The 26312-nt window shown below is 38.2% G+C and overlaps 5 protein-coding genes across 6 annotated transcripts; 2 read left to right on the top strand and 3 right to left on the bottom strand.

The window, feature by feature from the left end:
* Positions 1 to 518: 518 nt before the first annotated feature.
* Positions 519 to 1690, bottom strand: gall (galanin-like). Its single transcript, XM_084433784.1, has 6 exons — positions 1590 to 1690; positions 1231 to 1314; positions 1091 to 1145; positions 913 to 1002; positions 670 to 723; positions 519 to 589 (listed from the first exon to the last, which is right to left on the bottom strand). The coding sequence occupies exons 2-6, from the start codon at positions 1312 to 1314 to the stop codon at positions 531 to 533; spliced, it is 342 nt and encodes a 113-aa protein (XP_084289910.1). The 5' UTR covers positions 1590 to 1690; the 3' UTR covers positions 519 to 530.
* A 975-nt stretch (positions 1691 to 2665) lies between these two features.
* cd37 (CD37 molecule) lies at positions 2666 to 8761 on the top strand. Its single transcript, XM_084434548.1, has 9 exons — positions 2666 to 2780; positions 3430 to 3497; positions 3682 to 3745; positions 3828 to 3958; positions 4200 to 4274; positions 4482 to 4589; positions 6192 to 6368; positions 6457 to 6540; positions 8022 to 8761. The coding sequence occupies exons 2-9, from the start codon at positions 3432 to 3434 to the stop codon at positions 8091 to 8093; spliced, it is 777 nt and encodes a 258-aa protein (XP_084290674.1). The 5' UTR covers positions 2666 to 2780; positions 3430 to 3431; the 3' UTR covers positions 8094 to 8761.
* Positions 8762 to 11252: 2491 nt separating this feature from the next.
* On the bottom strand, positions 11253 to 12895 carry gjz1 (gap junction protein zeta 1). The gene is made up of 2 exons (XM_084434549.1): positions 12836 to 12895; positions 11253 to 12700 (listed from the first exon to the last, which is right to left on the bottom strand). Exon 2 carries the CDS (start codon positions 12652 to 12654, stop codon positions 11950 to 11952), a length of 705 nt encoding a protein of 234 aa, XP_084290675.1. The 5' UTR covers positions 12655 to 12700; positions 12836 to 12895; the 3' UTR covers positions 11253 to 11949.
* A 553-nt stretch (positions 12896 to 13448) lies between these two features.
* Positions 13449 to 17069, bottom strand: znf668 (zinc finger protein 668). Its single transcript, XM_084434547.1, has 2 exons — positions 16931 to 17069; positions 13449 to 16031 (listed from the first exon to the last, which is right to left on the bottom strand). The coding sequence occupies exon 2, from the start codon at positions 16019 to 16021 to the stop codon at positions 14075 to 14077; it is 1947 nt and encodes a 648-aa protein (XP_084290673.1). The 5' UTR covers positions 16022 to 16031; positions 16931 to 17069; the 3' UTR covers positions 13449 to 14074.
* Positions 17042 to 26311, top strand: znf646 (zinc finger protein 646). Of its 2 annotated transcripts, none has more exons than XM_084434546.1 (4): positions 17042 to 17166; positions 19719 to 22535; positions 22671 to 23753; positions 23852 to 26311. In XM_084434546.1, the coding sequence occupies exons 2-4, from the start codon at positions 19924 to 19926 to the stop codon at positions 24750 to 24752; spliced, it is 4596 nt and encodes a 1531-aa protein (XP_084290672.1). In that variant the 5' UTR covers positions 17042 to 17166; positions 19719 to 19923; the 3' UTR covers positions 24753 to 26311. The 2 variants fall into 2 exon arrangements, with proteins under 2 accessions (XP_084290672.1, XP_084290671.1); XM_084434545.1 differs by lacking the exon at positions 17042 to 17166 and adding an exon at positions 17638 to 17775.
* The last annotated feature ends 1 nt before the right edge of the window (position 26312 follows it).

Here is a 26312-nt window from a genome sequence, read left to right as displayed (position 1 = left end):
AACACTGTAAAAAATTATATGATCAATAAGTTATGACATGTTATTACATTGCTCATTGCTTACATTAACTCATTAAAATAGGTTAAGCAATTTTCTACTTTTTTTTATATAAGTTATTCAATATTCAACTCATTTTTAAGTCAGTTTAATGCCATTTAAGTTGAAATTACTTAAACATCCAAGGTGATTGTACTTAAAAAATTAAGGCAGCAGCTTTGTTTTGTTTTTTTTACAGTGAATTGCTGCTCCCAGATTAGCTACCTCAATTTATATGAAATAAACATAAAGAGCTTTTAAAAACATATGTCATGAATTGCTTTATTTGAACTCTGAAGCAGGAAATTATGCACCAACAATGGTTCTGTTTAAAGTGGTGAGATGAGCCAAATCAGATTCATGGGTTAGCCTATTAATCCTATGCATTTTACCAATTTTAACTAGTTGTTAATACATAATAAATAATAAAAAGGATGAAACGCAAAACATTATTAGAGGGCAACTGTTGAAAAACAGTTAAACAGGGATATCTGTTATTGCTTCATATGGCCACTAATTAAAGAGCCACTAAAATCTTCAGTCATTCCCATTTCTGAAAGAGAAAAATAGTACTTTACTTGCCTAGAATCAGATTTCTTTCAGTTAAATCAATTAAACTATTATGTAATTCACCTTTTAATCGCAGATATGCAAGATGACCCAGCAGTGAGTGAAGATAAGAATCATCTATGGAATAGGAAAAAATTGGACTACTTTAGAAAAAATATTATTTTACAAAGAAGAATAACATTTAAGAATGGGACAGGATGGAAAATAAATAGGAATGTAATAATATTTCAGATTATTCCTTAATATCACTAGTCACTTTAAGGTTGTCTATTAATAATAAAAATAATAAATGCTTTAAGGACTGACTGTATGAAGATGTTGGCACGCTTGAATCCTCGTTCCACATGTCTTTTTTGTCCATAGCTCTGTGTCTTACATTAAGACTTCTGTGAGCATCTGCAAGAGGAGAACCACAAAATGATAGCAAGATTAAATGCACATTTGAACAAAGCTCTGTCAAATCGTTTGAATGCAATGCACTTACAAGGTCCTAGTAGGTACCCAGCACTGTGTAGAGTCCAGCCTTTTTTCTCTGGATTCTGTGGGATTAACAGAGACCCATAAAAGAGACGATGAACACACAATCATCTAGTTCAGCTAGAGAGGAGGTAATAGAAGATGTACCGTGAGGGTCATGCCATGGATCCTTGAGAGATGTGCAGTAAATACACAGAGTGAGATACAGAGTAGAGCACAATTCGTCTGCATCTGTATAAAAAACAGTGCATGTAACATGTACATCCAAGCATTGTAAAACAAAAACATGTTATTTGGGAAAAAGTTATTGCTGTTGTATGCAGATAGTGTTAGTTGTGTAATAGCAAGACTGACTGAGCTTACTTTTTACCCAGGTGATGTTTTATAAATGTTTAAATAACATTACAACATTTTACTTGACCTTTCTATGAGGAACATTTAAGACACAATCCTGAAAACAGCACAGTGGTTAAAGCACGAACACGCACAACACAAATAATCCTTACCTTCTAAGAGAACAGTTGCTGTTTAATATTAATAAATAAAAAACAGAATTCCAGTGGTGGGAAATGAGACAGCCTGTATAACCTTCAAATAACAGGGTTTCTGCAGGTGTGTGTCTGAATGAGGGACAGTCTGTCTTTTATACACCCAGCAGCATACAGCATATTACCATAATGAAACTCTATTAGTACGATGTTCATTTGTTCATTTCTCATAATTACTGGTGCTGTTTACAGAGACGGGAGAGGGAGGAAGGACAGAGAATGATGAGACGGAATTAATCAGACTGTCAGCAAGGTTATACAGTACAGGAGGGAGAGAGAAGGAATGGTGCAATCTACCTATCTATCTATCTGTCTTGTGTATGATGAGGTAATATTGAAATCCATTTCAATCCATGATGCTTTCCTCCATTTAATAACAGCACTTTGCCCTCGATATAATTACAGCACCTTCTGTCCCGTTCTGTCCATTAACAGGGAAGCCCTAAAACATTCCACCTAATTATCTACCACTAATTGTGCTAAAGCTGTATTTGGGAGGGGGAATAGGCCGATGAGGAAGCTTGTTGAAACAGGGAATGAGAGCTGACATTTCAGTCTCCTGTGGGAGGCATTACAGTGACCTCAGATGAATTAACCTCGATCTCTGCCCCGTGTTTTATGTTCATGCACTCGTCTACTGTTAAGAGCAGGTATGCTCTGAGGTCATTTCTTTCAGAAATCGATATCTGTAAATCTTAGGCAGCAACTGAAATCACAATGCATGTGGGAATAGTTAGATGAAAACAAATTAAACTTAATTTAGTGTTGCTTTTTTCAAAATGTCAACTCAATTATATTTTCTAAATACTGCAGACTGTGTAAAACATGAAAACATCACAAAATGTCACAGCATGACAAATAATTTACATATTTTAAATGAAATGCTGCTAATTCAGAGAAGTAAGTGGGGATATTGTAGTGACTGGGGCTGATATTTTATTTATGGTGGGTGTTCTGTATACACCTGCTTTCTACTGAAGAAGTCAGTCATGCTTTGCTTACAGGCATGAGCTCTCAAGCAATACAGCGAATCAGAATTAAACCTTTTACATATGCAAAATTAATTTTTCACATGATCTTCACATGTGAGGCTGCCACGTTTTATTTACCCACCGTGTAATCTTACTGACTTTGCCCAGTTTGTTTAAGGTAAGTTTTACATCTTTATTTCTTTGGTGAAACCATTTATTCTAAAGCATTATAAGACATCAGTCAAATCGTTCAAATGTTTTGATAAATTCCAATTAGATGGTGATTATGTAAACGATGTTTATCTGAGATACTATTTTCTTAAAAACAATCATTTTTTCTGTGGTTTAAACATTATAAATACAAATATATCACTGGCTGTTTGAACCGTATAACATGATGTAGTCCTAAAAAACCTGAATTTACCTAACCCCCGAAGGATATATTCTCAAATGTTCATAACAGCAGACAAAGCACTTTTGTCCCATGTGTTAGCTAGTGCTTGAATAGTTAATGCATGCCTGTGTAAAACGATATCTTTGGTTTCGTTACCAAAGGCAAGGAAATACGAGAGTACAAGACACTTCCTGTACCCTGTTTTTGTGCTTCTTTTTTTTATAGCAGCAAATCCATATAAACAAATACGAAAATACGATGTTCTTAAAGAAAAAAGGACTGAACTGTGTGAAACCAACTTGATTCTTAGTTCTGTGAACAATAAAAGTGGAACATAGTGCATATGTTCTGCATCTCATCCTGCCTCTATTGTTTTCAATGGTTCTCAGTAGATGATTTCAATATTCATTTATTTCTGATTTTGTGCTTACAGATATGGCATCTGAGTGCTGTCTCAGTCTCACCAAATACTTCCTCTTTCTCTTCAACTTGATATTCTTTGTAAGTTGCATATTACCCCTAAGACCCGAAATGAAATGAATATAAAAATGTAACTGCACTTTCCTTGCAGTCATATAGCCTACTGTGTATTATATGTTCCCTTTTTGGATTAACAAGGCAAAACTTTTACATTATATACAATGTACATGTCAGATTGCTGTTGGACTGTGGTTTTCTCATTTAGCTCTTAGGATCCCTCCTCTTATCTTTGGGACTATGGGTACAATTTTCAGACACCAGCTATTTCAGTAAGTTTTATATTTATTTGTGTATGGAAATCACAGACAATATTGCAAACTATTAAAGCATTTGTTCCATGTTTTTCTACAGTTCCCCCTCCTCCCTACATTTCTACCTCTCTCTTCTCCTACTTGCTGATCATCAGTGGCTCTGTGACCATGGCACTAGGCTTCATAGGATGTCTGGGTTCTCTGAAGACTGTCAAATGCCTGCTGGCAATTGTGAGTTTTCAGAAAAACAAAACTTGATGGGATTCAAATGCCATTGATGTGACTGATTTGAGATTTGCGCCACTTAACATACGCTTGGTAGGACAACTCCTAAAATGTTAAGAGTCTAGTACTAGTCACCAACCTCTTGAGAATTGTGCATGTTCCTGATACTGGTGTTTGTAATGCAGCAGTAAGTTGATCTGCTCCACTGAGCTGTAACAGTATTAAAATAACTTTTATGTATCTACAGTATTTCATCCTGCTCACAGTTCTTCTTGCGGCTCAGATAATGGGTGGGGTTCTTTTCTACACCCAGAAGACTGAGGTAACTCAAGCATGCAGATCTGCAGTCCCACCCAGTTTGGCATTGGGCTTTTCATACAGATCTAGCACATTACTTATAAATAATCCTCTTTGGTGTCAAGTTTTTAATCAGTTTGATTGATTTCTGGTTTTGAAATGTTATATGTCTGAAGCTAATACTTAAGATAAAATCATAACCAAAACATCTTAACTTGTCCCCCTTAATCAGTTGGTCAGTTCACTAGAGGAGCATACTCTTAAACTAATAAAGTCATTCGGAAAGAGTGACTCCAGTCTCCAGGGTTTTGAAGAGACTCTACAGTACATTCAAAAGGAGGTGAGAGAAACAGCACAGTACACAACAAAAAGAAAACTATATATGAGAAAACAAGATGTAAAATTGATCCAAATTTTGTTTTTGCAATCAGATTTTTCAAGTATATTTCACACATGGATTTAAGTAATATACAAGTAACAAACTGAATAAGTACTCTTTTTTTCTAATTTTATCTTAATTTTAGGCAGTTATAGTTTGTCACTTAACTGACATTATCACAGCTGTGTGCACTAAATGTAACAACAAACACTAGACATTTTAGGCCTATTCACAAGCTTTACTCTTCAGCACAATGGTAACCAAAACCTTCCAACTTCAGAAACTCTTTTAAATGTCCAACATAACAGGAACATTAAACATGAACAAAGCTTTGCCTTACTCAAAACTGCATAAAATAACACTTAATTTCAACACTCTACCAATCCAGTCCTATGCAAAGCATGCTGGGAACTAAAAATCAACCCATGCAGTTTCAGTTAAAGGGTTAGTTCACCCAACATTTTTAATTCTGTCATTAATTACTCACCCTCATGTCGTTCCAAACCCGAAAGACTTTCGTTTAACACAAATTTAGATCATTTTAATGAAATCTAAGAGATTTCTGTCCCTCCATTGACAGCCTACGCAACTACCTCTCTCAAGGCCCAGAAATGTAGTAAAGTATTATCAAAGTAAACTACAACTTTTAAGCCTCACAACAAAGGAACATTCAAGTAATCCATGTGACTCCAGTGGTTTAACCCTATTTTTTTTAACAGTCTATGGTTTAACTTACATTTTATGAAGCCATGTCAGTGCTTTGTTTGCGCGTCAACACGGTACGCATGCGTCGTGGCGCTCTCGCGCACGCGTGTTGTGTTGACGCTGTTGAATGCGCGTTTGAGATGAATATTTTGTAAATAAAGTGTTGAATTATGTTTTTTTGCGCAAATAAAGCACTCGCGTCCCTTCATAAAATTTAGGTTAAATGACTGGAATCATGACTTACTTTACATTTATGGGGCTTGAAAATGGTAGTAGCCTACTGCTCGGAGGGACAGAAAGCTTTCAGATTTCATTAAAGAGATCTTCATTTGTGTTGCGAATATGTCTTACGGGTTTGGAACGACATGAGGGTGAGTAATTAATGACAACATTTTCATTTTTGGGTAAACTAACCCTTTAATGCGACAAAGATTATGCATGTATTCCCAACACAAATTGATTTTACATATGTAAGTGGGCTAAACAGAATAAAATCAAGCAATGGTTTTGCTTTAGCTCATTTTAATTAATTGAACAAGCAGCAAAAATATTTTTTCCCAGTGTATATATGCAGGGATCCGGACAGTTTCGGCCCAGTTTTGGATAATAGGACATTACATTCAGCTTTAAACATTTTAAGAGAAGGTGTTTGACTACAAAAGTAGATTTCATGAAGATGCAATACTTCTAAAGTAAAGCTCTAGTTAAAATTAGCAGCATAATACATGCCATGTGCAGTGCATAAAGCGTGCTACATGCCTGGTATATGCCAAGATATCAGTAGAACTTGAAAGCAAACTTTGACAATTACATTGGGAAGTTTGAAAAAAAATATCACCTCCATTATTATCTTTGCAGAAAAAATGCTGTGGTTGGAATGGGAAAAGAGACTGGGAAAATTCTATACCTTGCTCCTGCTTCTACGCAGGCAATGCCACTGTCAATGCGACATATGCAACCCAAGCTTCAAAATGTCACAAATGTCTCTCAGATGTTTCCATTTCAAATCACACATCATGCAGCATTTATGAGCAGGTACGGTTTCAGTTCTGCCCTGTAATCATTTTATAAATTGTGTTCCAACAAAATGAATTGAGTTGTACCTCTTTTCTCTCTCTCAAAGGGTTGCGAAGACCATATTACAAATTGGCTGAAAGAAAATCTCCTCTTGATTTTGGTGGTTATTTTGGCCATTTCTCTGGTGGAGGTAAACAAGCTGTCACCAAACACATTAAACCCAAAAGCTTTCACTGTCCAAACTTAGCGTTAATGAGAATAAATTAAGTGTAATGGGAGGAACTGATGGTGTAATTGCTGAATGTTTTAATTACCACCTCTGGCCATTTGTCTCATAGTGTCTACAGTGGATTTGCCTCGTATCTTACTGTTGTCTTAATCGCACACACCGTTGCTGCCCTAGAAAGTCACATGGCAGCCATGTTCAGCTGTCCAGGTCTCTGTTTGTGACTAGTGTGGTGTGGTTGAGTGCTTCATTTTTGCATGGAGGAATAATGTACAGTCGTCACTTGTATCACCCATAAAGGCTGGAATACACTACACCAATTTTAAAACAATAGGCATCATACACATGCCAACTTTGTAAATGGTTACAGAGAAAAACTGGACTTCATACACTAAATGACGAGCATCATATGAAGCCAGATTACCAGACTTTCAAGTCGTTCTGAATACAACAGTGTATTCCAGCCTTAATGGGTTTATTTTGCAATAACGAAATACTGAGTAAACATAACACTTATTACACAGCTCCTCGCAAATATAAAATGCATGGACATTAAAAATTATTTTATACCTGTATATTATCTTAAATCTTTCATTAAGGGAAAAAAGTAAGTGGAACTCAGTTGGCCTAGCAGTAAGACGAACACTGCAATGAATTATACAGTTATTTTAAAATGAAGTTCCTAACTGTTACGTCTCAAGATTGCGTTAGTTGCATTTGTTTGAAATAAACAGAGAGAGTGATCAAATTAGTGGAATTTCATGGGTAAAAAAGATCCATTGTGTATTCTCAATGTATGAAGCACAGCTCACACCGAATTGCATTCAATGCGGCGCATTCATATGAACAACAGAACTTCTCAGGAAAACTTTTGCCCTGCATGAAAATGGATTCCTGTTGACATGACTGTGATCGCACCTTAATATGAGTTACCCAGATGAGCGGACTGAGCTGCTATGGACGATGGCGTATATTAAGAAATTTCTTGCCACTGAATGCTGCGATTGATCAGAATCGAGCATTCTAGAGTGCTGTGTAATAGGTTTTGTTATAGTTAATGCATGATACTACTTGGTGTGGAAATGACATAGCAACTAATTAACAGGATTGACTTTGTTTATGTGAGCTCAGTGTAACAGAATATGATTGTACAAAGATCTCAGTGGTTACTTTTAATTGTATCTTCCCTCACAGAGATTTCACTGTGGAATACTGGCAAGGTATATGTTGTTTGTGTTGTTATAATAGTAGCCTAGTGTATGGTTTTAAGATTCATGCATCCTTGATCCCAGACTCCGAGCATTTGAATCTGCAATGTTTGACCGAAATCGTTAATTGAGGGCATTGCCATAGTTAGATATCAGGCCTAAATGATTAATGGTCAACTGAATGGTTGAACCATGGATGGTTCATTTATGAAAAATATCTTTCTTTCTTTTTTGCAGATATGTGGTATGATCCTTTCGATGTGTCTGTATAAACAGGGTTCTGTGGATTACAGCATAGTTTTCAACTAAGATGACCAGGATCAGTGAGGGGGAAAACGTCAAGTGTTCATTTTCTCTCATTCATAAATTTGATGTTTTGTTGATGTCTTTTTAAATGAGATTATTATTTTTCTGTACGGTATTTGATTGTTTTATACAGATATTTTTTTTAATCCTGTAAGACAGTCAATTGTTGATTTGTTGATGTGTTACAATTTTATTTTTAATTGTTTATGAAAGGTCAAATTAATTGGAACCTGTTCTTATCATTTTTAAATGATGTAAACTTCCATTTGATTCTCAGAATTTGTGCATGTGACTATGAATTTTCTCATTTGTTCAGTTTAGCCATTGGGTAAGAAAGGACATGGAACATTAGGGTGTGACAGTGTTATATTTCACTATTGTTGTGCACACAAAGCAAATGACCTCAATACTGTGGCAATGTGTGAGATACTGTTCTCATAATCACGTCTTTCATATCTAAAATATTAAAACTCAAATCGTTCTTAATTATATGCTGTTTTTTATGTAAGATGACAACCAGTATTAGGCTACATAATAATACATTTAAAAAAAAAATCTTTTAAAAAGCCTATATTTAAATTTAAGTAAATTAAATATCCAAATACACTGTAATAATTGTAATAAAAACTGCTGTTGCTAAAATAAATAAAACATTCTATTATATTATATTATACAGTTGATTTTCATTTATTGTCATAACGACTGCATTTATGTGTTTATCTAAACCGAGGATCTAAATGGTACATAGGACATGTTATACCCCATAGCAAGTTATTGTTAGGGCAGGGAGGAGGACACTTATCAGGTGTCACATATATATATATACGTGCTGTATTCATCTCCTTGATTAGTTCTTAAGCAACACTATACAGACTAAGAAGGTAAGAAAGATATTTTATCAGATATTACGGTAATTTTAGTCTTAATGCATATTGATTTTACATTTATTTATGTTTTCGTATTTAATAACTCATTATCATTCATTTATGCCAGTTTAATAAAGAAAGAAAGATGGGATCCCACACATTGGTTCTGATCATGATTTTAAGTGCCCTCTGTGGTAAGTGCATTTTGACTGTTTTCAGATCATTGTTCTCCGGATTTCTCAAACTGGTTGTGCTTTTTATAATATTAGGTAACAAGGTAATATTTAAAATATATATGTAAAAGTATGTACATATTTTAAATGTATGTAATTTAGATAGAACATCATTTACATATAGACATTCTTACATTCACACACACACACACACACACACACACACACACACACACACACACACACGCGCGCGTATATTTATATGATTTCCATAAAGTGGCTAAAACTAAGCTCTTAATCAATTTTGGTCAGGAAATAAGCTAAATTTAAGCAAATGCATTACTTAAAAACCCATTGCAGTCTCAAAACATCAAGTTTTTAGCAGAATGGGAATTTAGTGTGGAGTGATAAATCACAATGAAACACGAGTTGAATGGTGATGCTCCAGAACGGTGTCTTTGAAAATCTGGTGAGAAATATAATAATAAATGCTTTTCGACCCAAGTGAAGCATGGAGGGAGAGGTGTTATTGTGTGCGGAGCCTTTTAAGCTGCTGGTATTGGTGAGCTACTTAACTGTGAAAAGGCATTTAATGCTTTGGCATACACGAGAATATTGCATGATGGCTTGCTTCCTATAAATAAAAAAGTTGTTTCATAAGGAGGAATGAAGATCAGATGTTATTTTAAGACAATGCTCCTGCCCACACTGCAAAGACAACCGGGAGCTTTAGAACAAGTCAATCAGGCTCATTTTTTTTGTCCTGGTCAGAGTCACGATTTGGAACTGGGAGACATTTTTCAACAAATGAACTGTTTGAAGCCATTAACAGTGAGTGGAACAACACTGACTCTTCTTCCAGTAAAAAGCTGTCTGCAAGTTAGGGAAGGCTATTCTAAGTTACTTTACAGTATTTGTACAATTCTTGCTCATTTCCTGACCAGTGATTTGTGATTAAAATGGTTAAGACCATTAAAAGGTCACTAAATAGTTGAATTCAGCACACAACAGAAGCTTTTCTTAACATTTTTCCCATCACAATGATAACAAAGCTACATTTCAAAATTGTGATCCTATTAGTTGCACAGGCACTGAGGTGCAACTACTGCAAAAAGATCGACGAAACGAATCCCGACTGTGCTGAGATAGAGGAGAGAGAATGCACCAGTGGTCTCGATTCCTGCATTAAGATCAAAATGCACGCTCCAGCCTGTGAGTTGACCATATTCATTTTCTCAGCTGCTAAAACTTAGGATAGTGCCATAAGTACTGCAGATTACAGTTCATGTTTAAACCTGAGATACAGGGGGCTCTTAATGATAAACTGATGAAGTCTACTGTATTATTTTCAACCCAAGCCTTTTGTGAAAGCTATTGTGTGTATTTCTTTTTGTAGACGGTGAGGTGCGCAGATGTGCCAAAGCTAAGGAGTGTGTTGCAGATGTGCCTCCTCAGGTGAAGATAAGCTGCTGCACAACAGACCTCTGCAACTGATCTGCTCTATCAGCATATATATTTTACAATTTGGTCTGTGATTATCTTATGCTACTTAAAACCTACAGCTAGCATAGATATTAATGGTCTTTAATATAATATATAGTATATATATATGTCATTAGATATATTATAAAGAAATAAATTCTGACCAGCGAAAAAAAAAGACTCTTTGTGTTTTATGAAACATTTAACGTGTATTGTCAGAGATTTGAAAAGAACAAGTTGAACAAAACAGCTCATTCAGCATTCACACATGATGCATAAAAAATGACTTCTCAGCCCAAACACAAAACTGCAGACACAGAAACACATGCAAAACCAAAAAGCAATTTCTTAACACTTTTTTTTTGTCCTAGCACTGCAAAAAATATTTTTCTTACTCAATTTTTTTCCTTTCTGTTTTTCAGTGAAATATCTAAACATTCTTAAATCAAGATGCCTTTACTTAAGCAAAATAACTATAAAGTCCTGTTTTTTGTTGTTGTTTTTTTACTTAAAACAAGTTAAAACAATTATCAGTCAGTGGGGTCAGAAAAATAAAATGAATTCAAACGGAAAACAAGATTATTTTCTGACCCCACTGGGATATATATATATATATATATATTTTTTTTTTTTTTACTCATAATTTTGATAATTTTTTCAGAAAGCAATACTTCTTATCAAGTCATTTTGCTTCTCCAAATGTGATCTTGATTTAAGAATGTTTAGATATCTGTACTTGAAAACAACTCAACTCTTTTTTTTTTAATGTGATTTATTCTAAAGTTATTGCAAAATTACAAATTCAATCACATTAAATAAAAATACGGTCACACTTATATTAGAGTGATCAGTTGCCTTAACTTAAAAAAAGTGAGAAAAACCATTGCCTTAAAATTATTACGTAATTAAACTTCATGCGTAAATTAAAAAATTAAGTTGATCTTACTTATTTCTTCAAATACGCATGAAGTTCCATTAAAAAAAATAAGTACAATTTACTCTGTTCATATTGTATTGCGCTGCTACTGGGGTGGGATACGGGTAAGGTTAAGGACAGGTTACGTGGTTTAAGGGTGGGTTAAGGGCGAAGAGAAGTATCAACAGTGTAATTACAGCTGTAATTACATGAAGGTATTTTTTAAATATGTACAATGTAAAATCATGTATGTACACAATAAGTGCATTGTATCAAATTATTAATTTGAATGTTAGTACATAGTAGCTAAAGACGCCTAATATAAAGTGGGACTAAAAATACAATCATATTGATTACAGTATCGGACACAGTAAGCCATAATAAAGCATTTCAGAAACCATCAGTTCACCAAGAACCATTTTTTAACCATTACAGAGATAGTGGCCTATTGAGTAGAGACAAAACACACTGCTTGTAATAATAACCAGGACAGATATAAACAGCAGTCCATGGACAGACATTTTCTTTTCTGCTGCTCCTCGGACCACACACTGCTGTACTGAACATCCCTGAAAATGTTTTGCATCACAAACATATGACTGCTGATCCAATTTAGGCAGAACCCAGAAGAGTAAGACATATACGAAGAAAACCTCCACTGCAATCCGCACCATCACGGTCAACAGGTACACCACCACACTGCTTTTGCTCTTGTGGAGGTCTATCACCATCCTACCACCAACAGTCATGGTGGGATCACCTTCGACACCTCCCTGCTCGCTTTGAGGTGCCATTTCTCTGTCTTTCTTCTTCTGGAATGAATATCGAAGATGGGAAGAAAAAAGCTCCATGAGAAGGACTGAGAGCACAAGAAGGACGAAGAGGAAATGCCATGCCATCACTATAGAACTGTCAAAGTGTATATTAAAACAAGCTTTAATGCAGAACACAGAGGAGCTGTTACAGTGGAAATCCTCATTTAGGTTTCTCCATGGTAACTGAGCCAGAAAGACGGTCACCAGGCGGATGCAGAGCAAGCCGAACCACATGGTCCGACCTTTATAGGAGGTGGTGGAATCCACCGCAGTGCGGAGGATTGGGATGAGCCCGGTAACTATCGCTGCCATTGCTCTCTAGGGTGGATGATTCTTCTTAATGCAAATAAGAATGTATCTGCACACAAAATAGGAAAACTTTCAATTACAGTCATATTACAAATACTCTATTTGGTACATTGTGTGATACAACATAAACATGATTTCAAAACAGCAGTGTGGAATTTTTTAAAAGAACATAAACCAAACGTACCTTTTTTTTTAGAGGGAGTTTGTCCAATGTTGAAGTTGTTGTCATTTTGAGCTTCGCAGAATATATAGCCTTCTAAACTGTATGCGTCATCAAAAACGGTTTCTCACACATTTATCCACAGTTAACTTGTTTCCTCACTTAGGGTTAGGGCCGAAGATCTGAAATGCAACTTTTTGTCTAGAACTATAATTTTAACACACTTTAAATGCTAAATTTTGAATACAAGGGCTTTCACCACTGGTTACATTTTTTGACACGCATACTATTTTGTTTATAATACTAATTTAATTACTTTTTTCCCCACAATTTATATAAACGGTACAATTAAAGTCATTTAAAATATGGAACTTGTTGGCTGCTTTCTTTCATTGTCCGTGCCTACTCATCCATTTAATTAATCATAAAAAGTAATTACAATAAATACAATTTTGTGTAGAAAGCATATCTAGGTACTAGCCTACTTATATTTGTCAGCAAAACTAGATTACATTTTTTTTAAATAATAGGAATCAAAACTTTAGTCAAGTGTGTCCAAACCTGTGAGTGGGTATTGTAAATGTTAAATAGGCCTATCATAAATATCAAAATACACCAAACTGCCAAAAATCCATGAAGTAGCCTATAATTTAGCTTAAAGGACATTGGGGGTACAGATAAAGAACAAGAGGCGATATTGTTGTTTTACTGTATACCATAACAGCATTATAGCATGTCCAAGAAGAATCACTGTCATATTTACCACCACGTGCTAACAATACAAGCTGTTCAAACTGTTTAAGAAAAATAAAATAATATATAAACTTTAATGGTCAGTTTATGGAGAAACATTTATTGATTTAAAGTAATTGGTCTTGTGATTAAAATCAGCATTCAAATATTACACTGATTTCAAGTGTATAAACATGACATCAGATTAAATCTGTGATTATGATACTGAAGAGCAACATGAACTGACACTTTGATTCAGTTCATACCTTAAACATACCTAAGACATACCTTAAAAATAAAAAATAAATCCTTTCAGCAATCTTGGCACAAATCTAAAGATAAATACATTTTCCTACAATATCAAGGCAAATTAAAGGCATCTTTTTTTCAACTATTAATGCACTGATGCATTTAATCATACTTAAAAATGAAATTTTATTGGTGTTTAGGCTTTTTGCGAGATTCTCTTTTGTGTTATTATAGAACAGCAGTACCAGATGTTCAAAGCAGCCGACACAGTCAGCAATAAGTTTAGAGCCCCTCTTCCTTGTCCATATATACATGGTCTGGCATTGTCTGAAATGCAGACACCGGCACAGTCACTGGAACAGTCAGGGAAATAGCGGTGGGCTCAGATTCCGACGGTGACGCAGCACTCGGTGGGGATGGCAGGGGTTGGCTGGGCGCTATGTCCGTCTGAGGCAGGGAAGATGACGAGTCTGTGTCACGGTGGGTACGGAAGTGTTTGCGTAGGTAGGCGGCAAAAAGAAAAGCCTTTCCGCAAACAGCGCAACAATGTGGCCGACTGGTTGAGTGGATGCGCTGGTGTTTGCGAAGCCCGGCTTTGTTCAGAAAACCCTTACTGCACTGGTCACAAATGTGGGGTCGTGGCTTGGGGTGCAGTTTCTCGTGTGCCTGCAAGTCAGCCACCTGAGCAAACTCTTCCTGGCAGGTCACACAAACGTAAGGGCCGTTAGGTAAAGCCGAAACTGTAGAATCAGACGGTGGAGAGATAGTGTGAAGGCTGGTGTGGGCCTGTACTTCCTCCCACGTCCCGAATATCATATCGCAGTGAGAGCAGGAGAACTGAGGAAGGGTGGTGGGAAACATTTGAGCTGATTCAGGAGTGGCCTGGACCTGTAACGGCCTCTCGGATAAGTGTGTCCTCTCATGCTTGCGCAAACTTGATGACACAACAAATGACTTGAAGCACAGCTCGCATTTGTAAGGACGCTCCCCTGAATGCACCCTTCTGTGTTTGTTCAGACTGGAGCGCTCCGTAAACGACTTGCCACACTCAGTGCAAGAGAAAGGCCGCAGCCCGGAGTGCACTAGCATGTGACGCCGCAGGTCCCAAGAAGCGACGAAAGCTTTATCGCAACGTTGGCATTTGTAGGGCCGCTGACCGGAGTGCACACGCTGATGCACAGCAAGGTCCGCCGGCTGCCGAAACTTCTTAGTGCACTTATCACAAGGGTACGGCTTGAATCCTTGATGCGCCCGTTGGTGTCGGCGGAAACTAGAGGGATCTGAGAACATCTTGCCGCACTGTGGACACAAGAAGGGTTTTTCGCCAGAGTGGGTACGAAGGTGGGACTGGTACGAAGACAGCTGAGTAAAACCTTTGCCGCACTGCTCACACTGGTATGGCTTGCTCTTGGAGTGGATTCGCAAGTGGCACGCCAAAGAGGACGACCGGGAGAAGGCTTTGCCGCAGTCAGAGCACAGGTAAGGCTTCTCGCCCGTGTGCGAGCGCTGATGGTTCTTCAAGTCCTTCAGCTCGGTGTACGATTTACCACACTCGCCGCAAATATACGGCCGGTGGCCTTGGTGATTACGCCGATGCTTGCGGTACACTGAAGGGTCGGCAAAACTCTTCCCACACTCGGAACAAAAGTAAGGCTTCTCCCCGGTGTGTGATCGTTGATGCACTTTGAGTTTCGATAATGTGGGATAACTCTTAGAGCAATGAGGGCAGGAGTGGGGCCTCTCGCCACTGTGTTGCGTCATGTGGATACGCAGGCAAATGGCCTGCATAAATGCCTTGCCACAGTCAAAACAAACAAATGGTTTCTCCCCTGTGTGTGAACGGCTGTGGTTGCGCAACTCTGAGTGAGTCTTATAAGCCTTATGGCACTGTGGGCACTGGAACGGACGCTGAACAGAGTGGGAGCGCTGATGCTTGGAAAGCTGTGCTCGGCTGGAGAACGTCTTAGTGCACTTACCACAGGTGTACTGCTGCTGTTTGTCTTTACCATGTACTGACAGCTTGTGGCTCTGTAGAGCTGAAGGGCTGTCAAAGACCTCCTGACAGGTCGAGCATTTAAAAGTGTGCAGAGTTTTTGGCAGTCTCCCTTTGCCTCTTCTTCTTGTAGGCTGTTCTGATATATTGTCTTGTTCTTTGTTGGGCTCGGTCTCAGAAGGAGGTGGTGTATACTGCTCTGCAGTTGGTGGGCTACCTGGTTGCGGTGAAGCCATCCTGACAATGCTGGGGAGAACAACAAAACACACAAATGATTGCCTTGAATTTATATTTTAATTTAGAGTTTAGAGTTAAATTTTGCATTTGACAGTTGATTTTATTTATTGTAACTTATATTCTTTGTCGTAAAAATTATTTTCTTTTAATGAACAATACTTCTATAAACAATAACAAAGAATTTTCAAAAATAAATTAATTAAAATTAACAATAATATCCTACTCTTTTTACTCTTAAACTTGACCATTGCACTTGACAATTGACCGAAAAAAAAGTGATTTGTAGTTGCAGGTAAGTAATCTATTACATAATTTTACCATGGTAATCAATTCTTTCCAAATTCCATGGTCACTACACATACTGCTAATTTTGTTTTAAAAATACATTATCCCCTGTGATTTTTCTTTAATGTTTTATGACAATGGTGGCGAATGGCAAGTTAACATATTTATTGTAAAACTAGTATATAGCCTTCTGACAGAAACTATTACCACGGTAAATATTTTATAAAGGATTGGGAAGGCAGCACAAAATGGCCGGCATTAGGACCTCAGGGACAAATAGGAAAGACGCTCGTTCTCAAAGGAAGTTGCCATCTGGACTGCTAATGTTCAAAACTGAATTACATTTCGATGTAAACCAAAATTTAACATAACAACCATAACCAAATTGAAGCAATGCAAATGCAATTCAAAGAGCGTATAACCATGCCTTTAACCCATACAACTACTATTTCAGCCTGCACTATAACACAAAATGGCTGGCTTTAGGACCGCTGAAGATGCGAAGCAATTCGCAGTCGGATGCTTCTGTCACTTCATCATAATCGCTGCATTTTTAACAATACGTGTCCGTTTATATCTCGTCAGTATTTAAAATAAATAAATAAATGGCTTACGTTACGTACCTTTTGTGCTAGCAGGAGAGACGGTTGTATTTTTGACAATGAATTGCAAATCGTTTAATCTCAGGAGAAGGTCGGCGGCTTTAGGACCACGACGAAATTATCCTGCGAACGCGTAGATGTTAGCATTCATGACTTCCTCACTCTCCACCTGGGGAATACCTACAACATTAACTCGCATTCATCACTCTGCTCTTTTGGTATTCTTGCTGAAGAGTTTCTGCTGACTACAGTGCATGGTAAGAGGGAAAGAATGGGGTGGAGTGAAAAAAAAAAAAAACTGTGGGAGGGGAAATTATGCAGGCTCACTTCAATGTGGATGTTCATTTGTTTTGTGCATAAAGTTACATAACAAAAATGTGAATGGGACTAAAAAAATGTGTGTGGTTATAATAACGTGTAACTGGTTATGCTTGTTAAAAAAATAATTGCTATTACTTTATTGTAACAGTTGCCAAATACAGTCGAATTTTACATTTTTAAAAATGCAAGCTGTCATCAAAATTAATGGCAGCATTAAAGAATGAACAAACAAGGCTCATGTTAATGGTTGAACAAATTTTAGAAGTGGCAGATATGGTATAAATAATATAATAAGCAACGTTTAACTATTTAAAAACGTATGTTAAAACAAAACCGCTCTTGAGAGGAAAACGTACGGACTTTTTTCACTGATGCACATTTCCTGTTCCCTAGCAACAAAAGCAGGAAGTGAGTCGAGAGTGGGATGGGGAAAAGACAATTGTTAGAAAAGGGGGGACGAACACGCCCGTCCTGAAACTAAAATAAAGTGGACGGAGTGCCAACATTACATGCACCAACACCACATAGGGAGACCTCAACATTCAGTATGTATACTCCTAACGTTATTTTTTGCTGTATCAGTTGGCTAGATTTAGCCGCAGTTTCTAGCCGCCTATTGCTAACAAGCTCGCAGTGGAATGGGATGCTACTGCCTCTCCCAAAAATATATTTTATTCCGCTCATCTCAGCGTTTTGTCTCATATATTAAATTAGACAACTACTAGAGGACTATTACAACGATCGATTAATACACTGTCGAGATTGTGCTTGCGTAGCTAGCTGTTAAGCTAATGTACTGGAGAAGTGTTTAGTGTGTCAATAGAGCTCCATTGTGTGAGGCAGCCTGTCATCTAACTGCTGGAGCCCGTCAGTCAGTTGATCCTTCATGCTGTCGGATCCCGACAGATATACCGCGTTATTTTTGTGGAATGATGTTATAATTTTAAAATTAGACCTAATATTAGATTAAAAACTAGAACTCAGACCAACTAACTTAACGTTAAAGATTCATGATGGATGGTAAATGGTCTTTATGGATATAGAAACCCCTCCATGTACTTTGATTTTATAGAACACCTCAAGTTGGTTTAATTGTTGCTTTTAAAAAAATGTACAGTTTTTGCCTGTGTTTTATGCTTAATGGACACTTATAAATTAAACCATATTTGTTTAATAAAGGAGCTATTCACCCTGACATGAAAAGTCATTATTTACAAAGAGCCCTTTGAAATGCATTTTATTTTGTCCCAAATTCTGTGGTTTAATAGGTTTCCATTTAAAACTTTAACAAATTAATAACTCATTAAAAGTTTTACCAATAATGGAGGCCTATGAAATCTTTTTTTCAAAAATTCAATTCTTGGTTATTTGGTGTTTTCATTATGTAATACAAATGTATTATCAACAACTGGAAATCAAATCCTGTCCTAATTTCTTTTGAGTATGTGTAGATGAAGTTGCACATATCACTCACGCTTTATATTTAAACAGCTGTCTCTTTGTGGTTTAATCACAAACACTAGGGCTCAAGCCAAGGACTCTTCTACTCTTGCCCTGGAGGGTCATTGTCCTTCAGAGTTTAGCTCTAACCCTAATTAAGCACATCAAGCTAATCAAGGCCTTCAGGATTACTAGAAAGTTACAGGAAGGTGAGTTTGTTAGGGGTTGGTCCTCAACTCTGTGGACTGTGGCCCTCCAGAACCGAAGTTTATGAGCCCTGACTAGTCATAGTCACAACATGGTTTGACTTTTAATTAATTCTACAGGCCTACTTTTGTTTTATTAATTCAGTTGATAATCATTTCAATTTGCCAAGGTGCTTGACATTGCACAGTAAAATACAGTAGTCAACATTTGATGTGGATCAAAACATTCCATCAAAGTTATACATTCATTTTGAACTACCTGGTCCTGTCTTAGGACAGCTTTGATTAACTTTTTTGATCCACTTCAAATGTTGACTACTGTATATTTAATGAATGGATTTCACAATTTCATCTGTTTTTTTTATTTTATTTTTTTGCGTCATTTAAATCATAGGGTCCTATTTACTCACTCTCATGACGTTCCAAACCTGTAGAAAAGATTTTCTCCTAACAGCATAAAGAAAAACGAAAGATGTCAGGCAGAATGACCGCTTCAGTCAACATTTACTTTAATTGCATTTTTAGTCCATACAATTAAAGTGAATGTCAACTGAGACTGTTTTTAAATAATGATATCTTTTTTTTTTTATATGTTTGCATGAATTTTCCCTATGAATCAGTGCAATGTTTTATTGTACAGTAATGTTAAAATACTTAATTTTGTTTAATTAGCCTACTTGTTTTATATAATGACTCATTGGTTGTCAACTCTGAGCTTTTGTCACACTAGAGAAAGCAGTGCTAATGTTTGCTTTTTATCATGATTGATTTTTTTTTTTTTTTTTTCACTACTGCCTTGTGTGAACTTAATGGTAAATAATGTATGGGTTTTTCTGTTACAGATTTCATCCACTGCCTGCACTTGCAACCTCCTCCCAATGACATTTTTTCTATGGAATGGAACAGAATGTATTCTCAGCTAGTTTTTTGCCTTCACGTTCAGGCCTCACCGAACAAGCCATTTTGATAATAGTTAGGACAGGTGTGTCCCTCACACTCATTCAAGCTGGCTCTTATTGACATTTCTTATCATTATACTATAACGTTATGGCTATGCAAGAGCCAGGCATGCCCAGTCGTTTGGAGCATATAGACACTTTTCATCAGGCAGAAGAGGAACGCAAGTTCAAATGTGAGGAATGTGGACGAGGCTACAGGCATGCTGGTAGCTTGGCTAACCACAGAAAAACACACAAGGTTGGCTCTTTTCAGTGTCATATATGCTCCAGGAAGCTCTCCAATGCATTGGCTCTCAAAAGCCACCTGCGCATCCACACATCTAGAAAGAAATATTCTTGCACAGAATGTGGAAAGGCTTTTCGTCTGGCAACTCAGCTGGTCACCCATCAAAAGGTCCATCGCAATAAAGAGTCTCATGTCATGACGAACAATGTTGCAAAAAGTCATATTGAAAGTGGTTATAAAGATGACGAGTTGCTGCATCTAGATGATGTGGATTTTGACATTATGCCAGATTTGCAGCCAGACATGAAGCTGAATATTGCTCCAATGAGCAGCCTTTGTAATGATGCAGAGTCCGAACACATTTCAAACTCAACCCCAGAAAGTGACACAGCAGCTGAAGATGATGCTGGAGACAGGCCGTTTAAATGTGACTCATGTGACAAGACATACAGACATCATGGCAGCCTCATAAATCATAAGAAAACTCACCTAATGGGAATATTTGAGTGTCCAATCTGTTTTAAACAGTTCAACAATCTTGCTGCCCTTAATAGTCACCAGCGAATCCATAGTAAAACCCGAGGTCGTCTCAGTGGACAGAACTCTAAAGCTGCCCTCACAGACTGCAAGCAAGAACTTGCCCCGCAAGTTATGCCACAGAATGGTGATGTTAATATACATTTTTGTCACCTTTGTCAGGTTACTTTTGCTAATGATGATGAGTTTCAAAATCATATTCTGTTGCACAACTCCTCTTCTGTGTCATTTGAGCTCCCTACCAATTTGTCAGAGGAGCACAATTTCTCGTACAATGAAAGTGTTACTCATTCCCCAGATTCTAATCCTTATCCCCCCGCTAGTGACACTCCACCATTGCCTCAGTTACTCAATAAAGTTGTTGATTATGACCAATCAGATGGGCCAATGGAAAATGGGGAAATGTATCTACCTAACTCTTTGGATGACAATTCATTGACCGTACATGCTCAGGGACAGCCTATGGCCCTACCATCAGAGGACCTCAACCCTGATCATTCAAAACCATGTCCTGATAACATCAAAGTAGAAGATGATGACGGTTCTGGTCGCCGCTTCAGGTGCAACATTTGTGGCAAAAGTTACAGGCATGCAGGCAGTCTTATAAATCACAAACGATCCCATCAGACCGGGATCTTTCAGTGTTCCATCTGCCGCAAGAGCTACCCACATTTGGCGGCTCTGCGAAGCCACCTTCGGATTCATAAGGGAAGACCCACATCTTTGCCTGCTAGTTCTGAGGGTGACTGGCTTTCCTCAGAACCCTTAACACATGAGAACCAACAGGGCTGCTTTTCATCACATGAGGGAGATGTAAGTGGAATATTAGGCCTTCCTCATGACTTGGTAGACTCTGTGCAGCATAAATCAGACGAGGAGTATGTGGACGAGACAAATGCTACTGAATTTCATGAGCAGTTTGACAATTCCTTCCCAGATGAGCACCTACCTCAGGACGAACACCTCATGGAGAGGCACATGTGTGCAGACTGTGGTAAGACATTTACTGATATTGCAGGAATCAAGTCACACACATGTCCCCTCCTGATTCAGCAGTATCAGACCATGACGAACGACTCATCCGGTCACATGGACTTTCAAAACACAAAGCATCAACATTTCTTAGGAGAGTCGGGTGAGGATATTGGTTTTGAGGAACACAATGGCAGTGCAGCTGAGGCCTATTTTAGACAGCAGACCTTTCATGACAACATTCATGGACAAATGAGTGACAGTGAAGATCAAGCTGAGTGTGAAGAGGATGATGGAGAGATGTATCAGTGCTCAGTTTGTGGGAATCACTATAGTAACATGCGTGCACTACGAAGCCATCTCCGAGGTCACACTCAAACCCATGCTGCACCTTCAGCATCTGGCCCGTCATCTGTGTCTTCTCTAGAGGTCAAGAGAGATGAACAGAGTGAAAATCAGCAGAGTGAATGCAGTCTGATTATCTGCAGCACTTGTGGAGAGAGCTTTACAAAGAAAAAAGACCTACAAGCCCACCAGCTCTTGCATAGCAATATAGAAGGTAATACGCCAGATCAATTTGTAACAGACCACCAGAATGAGCTCAAACCAAAAGTGGAAATGGAAGGTATTATTTGTGGGAAATGTGGCATAAGCTGCAGCGATCTTTATCACCTCAATAACCACAAGTGCACAGGACAACGAGATGGACAAGTGGGGGAGAAATGCGCGGAGAAACCGCTTCTTAGAAATACATTTCAACAAGAACTTTTACAGGAGAGTCCACATGATGGAGAACGACAGTACAAGTGTGACCAGTGTGGTCGTTCATACAGACACGCTGGATCTTTGCTCAATCATAAGAAGTCTCACAAAACTGGAGTGTTTCGCTGCTTTGTTTGCCAAAAGCGTTTTTATAATTTGTTGGCTCTCAAGAATCACCAGAGGACACACTTCGATGTTAAGAAGTAAGTATTTAAAATTTCAGAATTTGATTGCTTTGCAAAAAGTATCATACTTCATCTGTATTGTTTTTTAGCCAAGTTTTATCTGGTTCTTGTTTATCTGATTTTTTTTTTTTTTTTGTTCTCTTTCTCTACCAGGCATAGTTGCACAGAATGTGGGAAAGCATTCAAAATCTATAAACAACTATTGAACCACCAGAGGGTACATCAAGAAAACAAGGCTAAGATTGAAGAGCTCAACAAACAAATTCAGACACTCATGCAGATGAGTGGAAATGCCTCAGGGAGTGGAATGCAGGCACTTAATTTCGGCAGAAAGAGAATGAGCAGACGCCATAAGCAACGGCAGACCTCTAACAGTGATAAGTCTAGCCAAGAAAAGAAGGGCCAGATAGGAGATCCCAAGGACCCTCGTCCTTTTGTCTGTGATCAATGTGGGCGAAGCTATCGGCATGCGGGAAGCTTGGTCAACCACAAAAACTCGCACAAGACAGGTGAATATTACTGTGCTTTGTGCAACAACACTTACTCCAACCAGCTAGCAATGAAGAACCATTTACGAATACACTTTGCTGTCAAAAGATACCGCTGCCAAGAATGTGGAAAGGCCTTCAGAGGAAACAAACAGTTACTCAACCACACTTGTTCGACCACTAAAAGAAATGCAGCAGCAAGAAGAAAGGTCAGGGGCCACAAACAAGAAAAGGATTTAAAATGCAAGAATTGCCGTCTTGTATTTCCAGATAACGAACTACTTGAAGGACACACCTGTTGCAAAGAGACTGTCTCTGATTCTGTCCCCCCAGGAAATGTAGACCGTACGGCCCTAGGAAAAGAGGAACGACCATTCAAGTGTAACATTTGCAGTCGAAGTTACCGTCACGCCGGTAGCTTGTTGAACCATAAGAACACTCACAAAACAGGCAATTTTACCTGCTCCTTCTGTGCCAAGCCCTTTTCCAATCCCATGGCTTTACGAAACCACACACGCATTCACACGCAGAAGAAAAAGTATGTCTGTCCTACTTGTGGTAAAGCTTTCCGTCTCTCCAGTATCCTGTACAACCATCAAAAAATCCATGCACGGGGAGCAACTCATTACAGCTGCCAAACGTGTGGTAAAAGGTTCCAGGGAAAGTCTGGGCTAAAGAGACATCGCTGTTACCGAAACGGAAATCCGAACTCTACTGTAAATCAAGATGGTGTGGACAAATGCTATACGTGAGTCAGATTGTTTCTTAAATGGTATCTAAACACCTATCCTTTTCAATCCTTCATAATTTCATTGTATCTTATGCCAGTATTGTCCTTTGTTACAGATGTGATCAATGCGGACGCTCTTATAGACACGCCGGCTCCCTTCTCAACCACAAGAAGACTCATTCTGCTGACCTCCTGCACTGCACTCTCTGCCTCAAAACATTCACAGATCCACTGGATTTAAAGAGCCACTCTCAGATGGCTCGCCACTGCTGCCCAGATTGCGGGAAAACCTTCTGTGAGTTTTCACACATGCAGAGCCACATGGAGGTGCATAGTAAGGGACTCCCCTATTACTGCAACATATGTCAACAGAACTTCCCAAACCTGGCTAGTTTTCAGCAGCACCAGGAGCTCCATGGCAGCTTACAAGGGCAGTCGCACCATGAGCAAGGTATGCAGATGCAGCAGGATTTAGACTGGGACTCTACACTGGACCAGCAGATAGGAATTCAGAGCCTTCCTAAGATCGATTCAGCTTTCAGCCGAGTACATGGCTTCCCTGAGCCGCAAGACCAGCAGGAAAGTAGTGAGGAATACGGTAGGGAGGAGAAGAGTCATGTGTGTGAGCACTGTGGGCGCACTTATCGCCACGCTGGTTCACTGCTCAACCACAAGAACAGCCACAAGACCGGCTCTTTCTTCTGCTCGGTCTGTCAGAAGGAGTTCACCAATCTCATGGCACTGAAGAATCACCGGCGCATTCACACAGAACCCAAACGCTATCAGTGCCTGGAGTGTGGCAAAGCCTTCCGGGTCTCCACCCAGCTTATCTGCCACAGGCGCATCCACACCAAAGAGAAGCCCTTCTCTTGCCTCCTATGCGACAAACGTTTCTCTAGCAAGTCTAACCTCCGGCACCATCAGAAGATGCATCAGAATACCCAACAGACCTACGAGTCCTCCTTCAATATGGATGATAATGCATTAATCGGACTGGGCGTGGACCCTTTCCTCTGAGGCCTCACTTCAGTCTTGTCACCCCAAGGGAAAATTTCAAAACAATATTCTATTACAAGAGGAAGACTCTCTCCACCCAAGGCCTATTGCCAATAATCGTACAACATCAGGTTTTTTGCTGTGCTTGTCCAGATGGTGTTGCACACAGATGCTAATCTCGGCGAGGCTTGCCTCCTTTACTGTTGTGTTTTTAAATATAGTTCTTCAAAGGACACTTAAAGCTGGCATTGATAAGATACTACCTCTGGTAGGGACAGTAATACTGTAGACATTTTAGAATAAGTGACAGTGCCTGTCAGAGACCATTTTAGATTTTTTATTTTATTTCATTTGTTTTGTGTTCCCACACAGTGCACAAATTGTATGGTACTATGATAGATCTCAGACTGAGAGCTTGGATGAGTATTTCTGTCCAAACTCTTACCCAGTGCTGCCTTCAAGAGTCCGACCGATTAGTTGGCGTAATCGGAGGGGGAACAGAATACGTGTTTTGTTTTTTTTAAAGAAGGGTATTATGGGGGTAAAAGGATATGTGCTATCCTTCTCATTATGTTTGTATTAAGTGCTTCCGTTTTTTTCAGGTTATCGCACTGCTCATAGTAAATTTGCTGTTATCACTTCATCTTCTCATTAAGACCACTGTACACATGATGTTCCTGCAGTTTCACAATGGATGACACTGGTAAAGCTGTCAAACAGCAACCTACCCTAAGGCCTGTCCTGTAGAAAATCTCAAAGATATTTATTTATTTAAAAATAACCATTTATACCTTAAGCATATTTCTTGTCTTTATTACTGTTAAATGTGGTACACATTATGCATGGTATTAAATGTGTGATAAATGCTAGATTGGTTGAGTACGTAGGTATTTTAGATAATGGTTGTAAACACTTCAGAAATACCTCTTTAAAAGCATTCACAGCAGTGTATTTGAAAGAACAACAGAAATATTTCAGTTTTCTTAGCGCATACTTTTATACTAAATGTTTTATGAAGTGGAAGTATATTCTTCACAACATATTGGAGCACAAAAAAATGAATAAACCCAAAAATCCATGATCGGTCGGGCTCAATTAGGGCAGGAATTCACAGACTAAACGTTTTTTGCAACAGTCTTTTTTTTTTTTAAATGCTCAGGTCTTGCAACTTTACTAGACGCAATGTAAGAAAATACATTTAGCTTGATGCTTCTGGCATCAAGGCTTCTATGTCTGTCTTTAATGCCAGATTGAATTTCAATGTGCCATTTCATATCACCACCCTACTTGGATTAGAGTTATTTGTTAGATGGTTTCCTTTTAAGCCTATAGATCAGTGCTTACTGATTATTTAAGAGTAGGAGTTGCAAACCTTTATGTATTAATGGCTTCATTAGAACTTAAACTGACAATTGAGACTCCTTGTAATCAGATGCATATATCTTAAATATAAATTATTTATTTTTGTTCACATGATCAATGTTTCTTTCTCAAGTAGGGACCTTAATAAGCAGATGATGTTTATTTGTAGGTGTTGATACCCTCACTTTCTTGAACTGAATAAAAACAATATAACAGTGT

The sequence above is a fragment of the Rutilus rutilus genome (genome assembly GCF_951802725.1).
Source record: "Rutilus rutilus genome assembly, chromosome: 16".
Classification (NCBI taxonomy): domain Eukaryota; kingdom Metazoa; phylum Chordata; class Actinopteri; order Cypriniformes; family Leuciscidae; genus Rutilus; species Rutilus rutilus.
The sequence above is the reverse complement of the archived record's forward strand: the minus strand, read 5'-3'. Positions and strand labels throughout refer to the sequence as shown.

Coding starts and splice junctions, on each gene's coding strand:
- gall (XM_084433784.1), bottom strand. CDS start 1,314: ATGCAGACGAATTGTGCTCTACTCTGTATCTCACTCTGTGTATTTACT. Junction 1,146..1,230: donor TCCATGGCATGACCCTCACG/GTACATCTTCTA, acceptor TTAATCCCACAG/AATCCAGAGAAAAAAGGCTG. Junction 590..669: donor TGCATATCTGCGATTAAAAG/GTGAATTACATA, acceptor TTTCTCTTTCAG/AAATGGGAATGACTGAAGAT.
- gjz1 (XM_084434549.1), bottom strand. CDS start 12,654: ATGGCAGCGATAGTTACCGGGCTCATCCCAATCCTCCGCACTGCGGTG.
- cd37 (XM_084434548.1), top strand. CDS start 3,432: ATGGCATCTGAGTGCTGTCTCAGTCTCACCAAATACTTCCTCTTTCTC. Junction 3,959..4,199: donor TCAAATGCCTGCTGGCAATT/GTGAGTTTTCAG, acceptor ATGTATCTACAG/TATTTCATCCTGCTCACAGT. Junction 6,369..6,456: donor CATGCAGCATTTATGAGCAG/GTACGGTTTCAG, acceptor TCTCTCTCAAAG/GGTTGCGAAGACCATATTAC.
- znf668 (XM_084434547.1), bottom strand. CDS start 16,021: ATGGCTTCACCGCAACCAGGTAGCCCACCAACTGCAGAGCAGTATACA.
- znf646 (XM_084434546.1), top strand. CDS start 19,924: ATGGCTATGCAAGAGCCAGGCATGCCCAGTCGTTTGGAGCATATAGAC. Junction 22,536..22,670: donor ACACACTTCGATGTTAAGAA/GTAAGTATTTAA, acceptor TTTCTCTACCAG/GCATAGTTGCACAGAATGTG. Junction 23,754..23,851: donor GGTGTGGACAAATGCTATAC/GTGAGTCAGATT, acceptor CCTTTGTTACAG/ATGTGATCAATGCGGACGCT.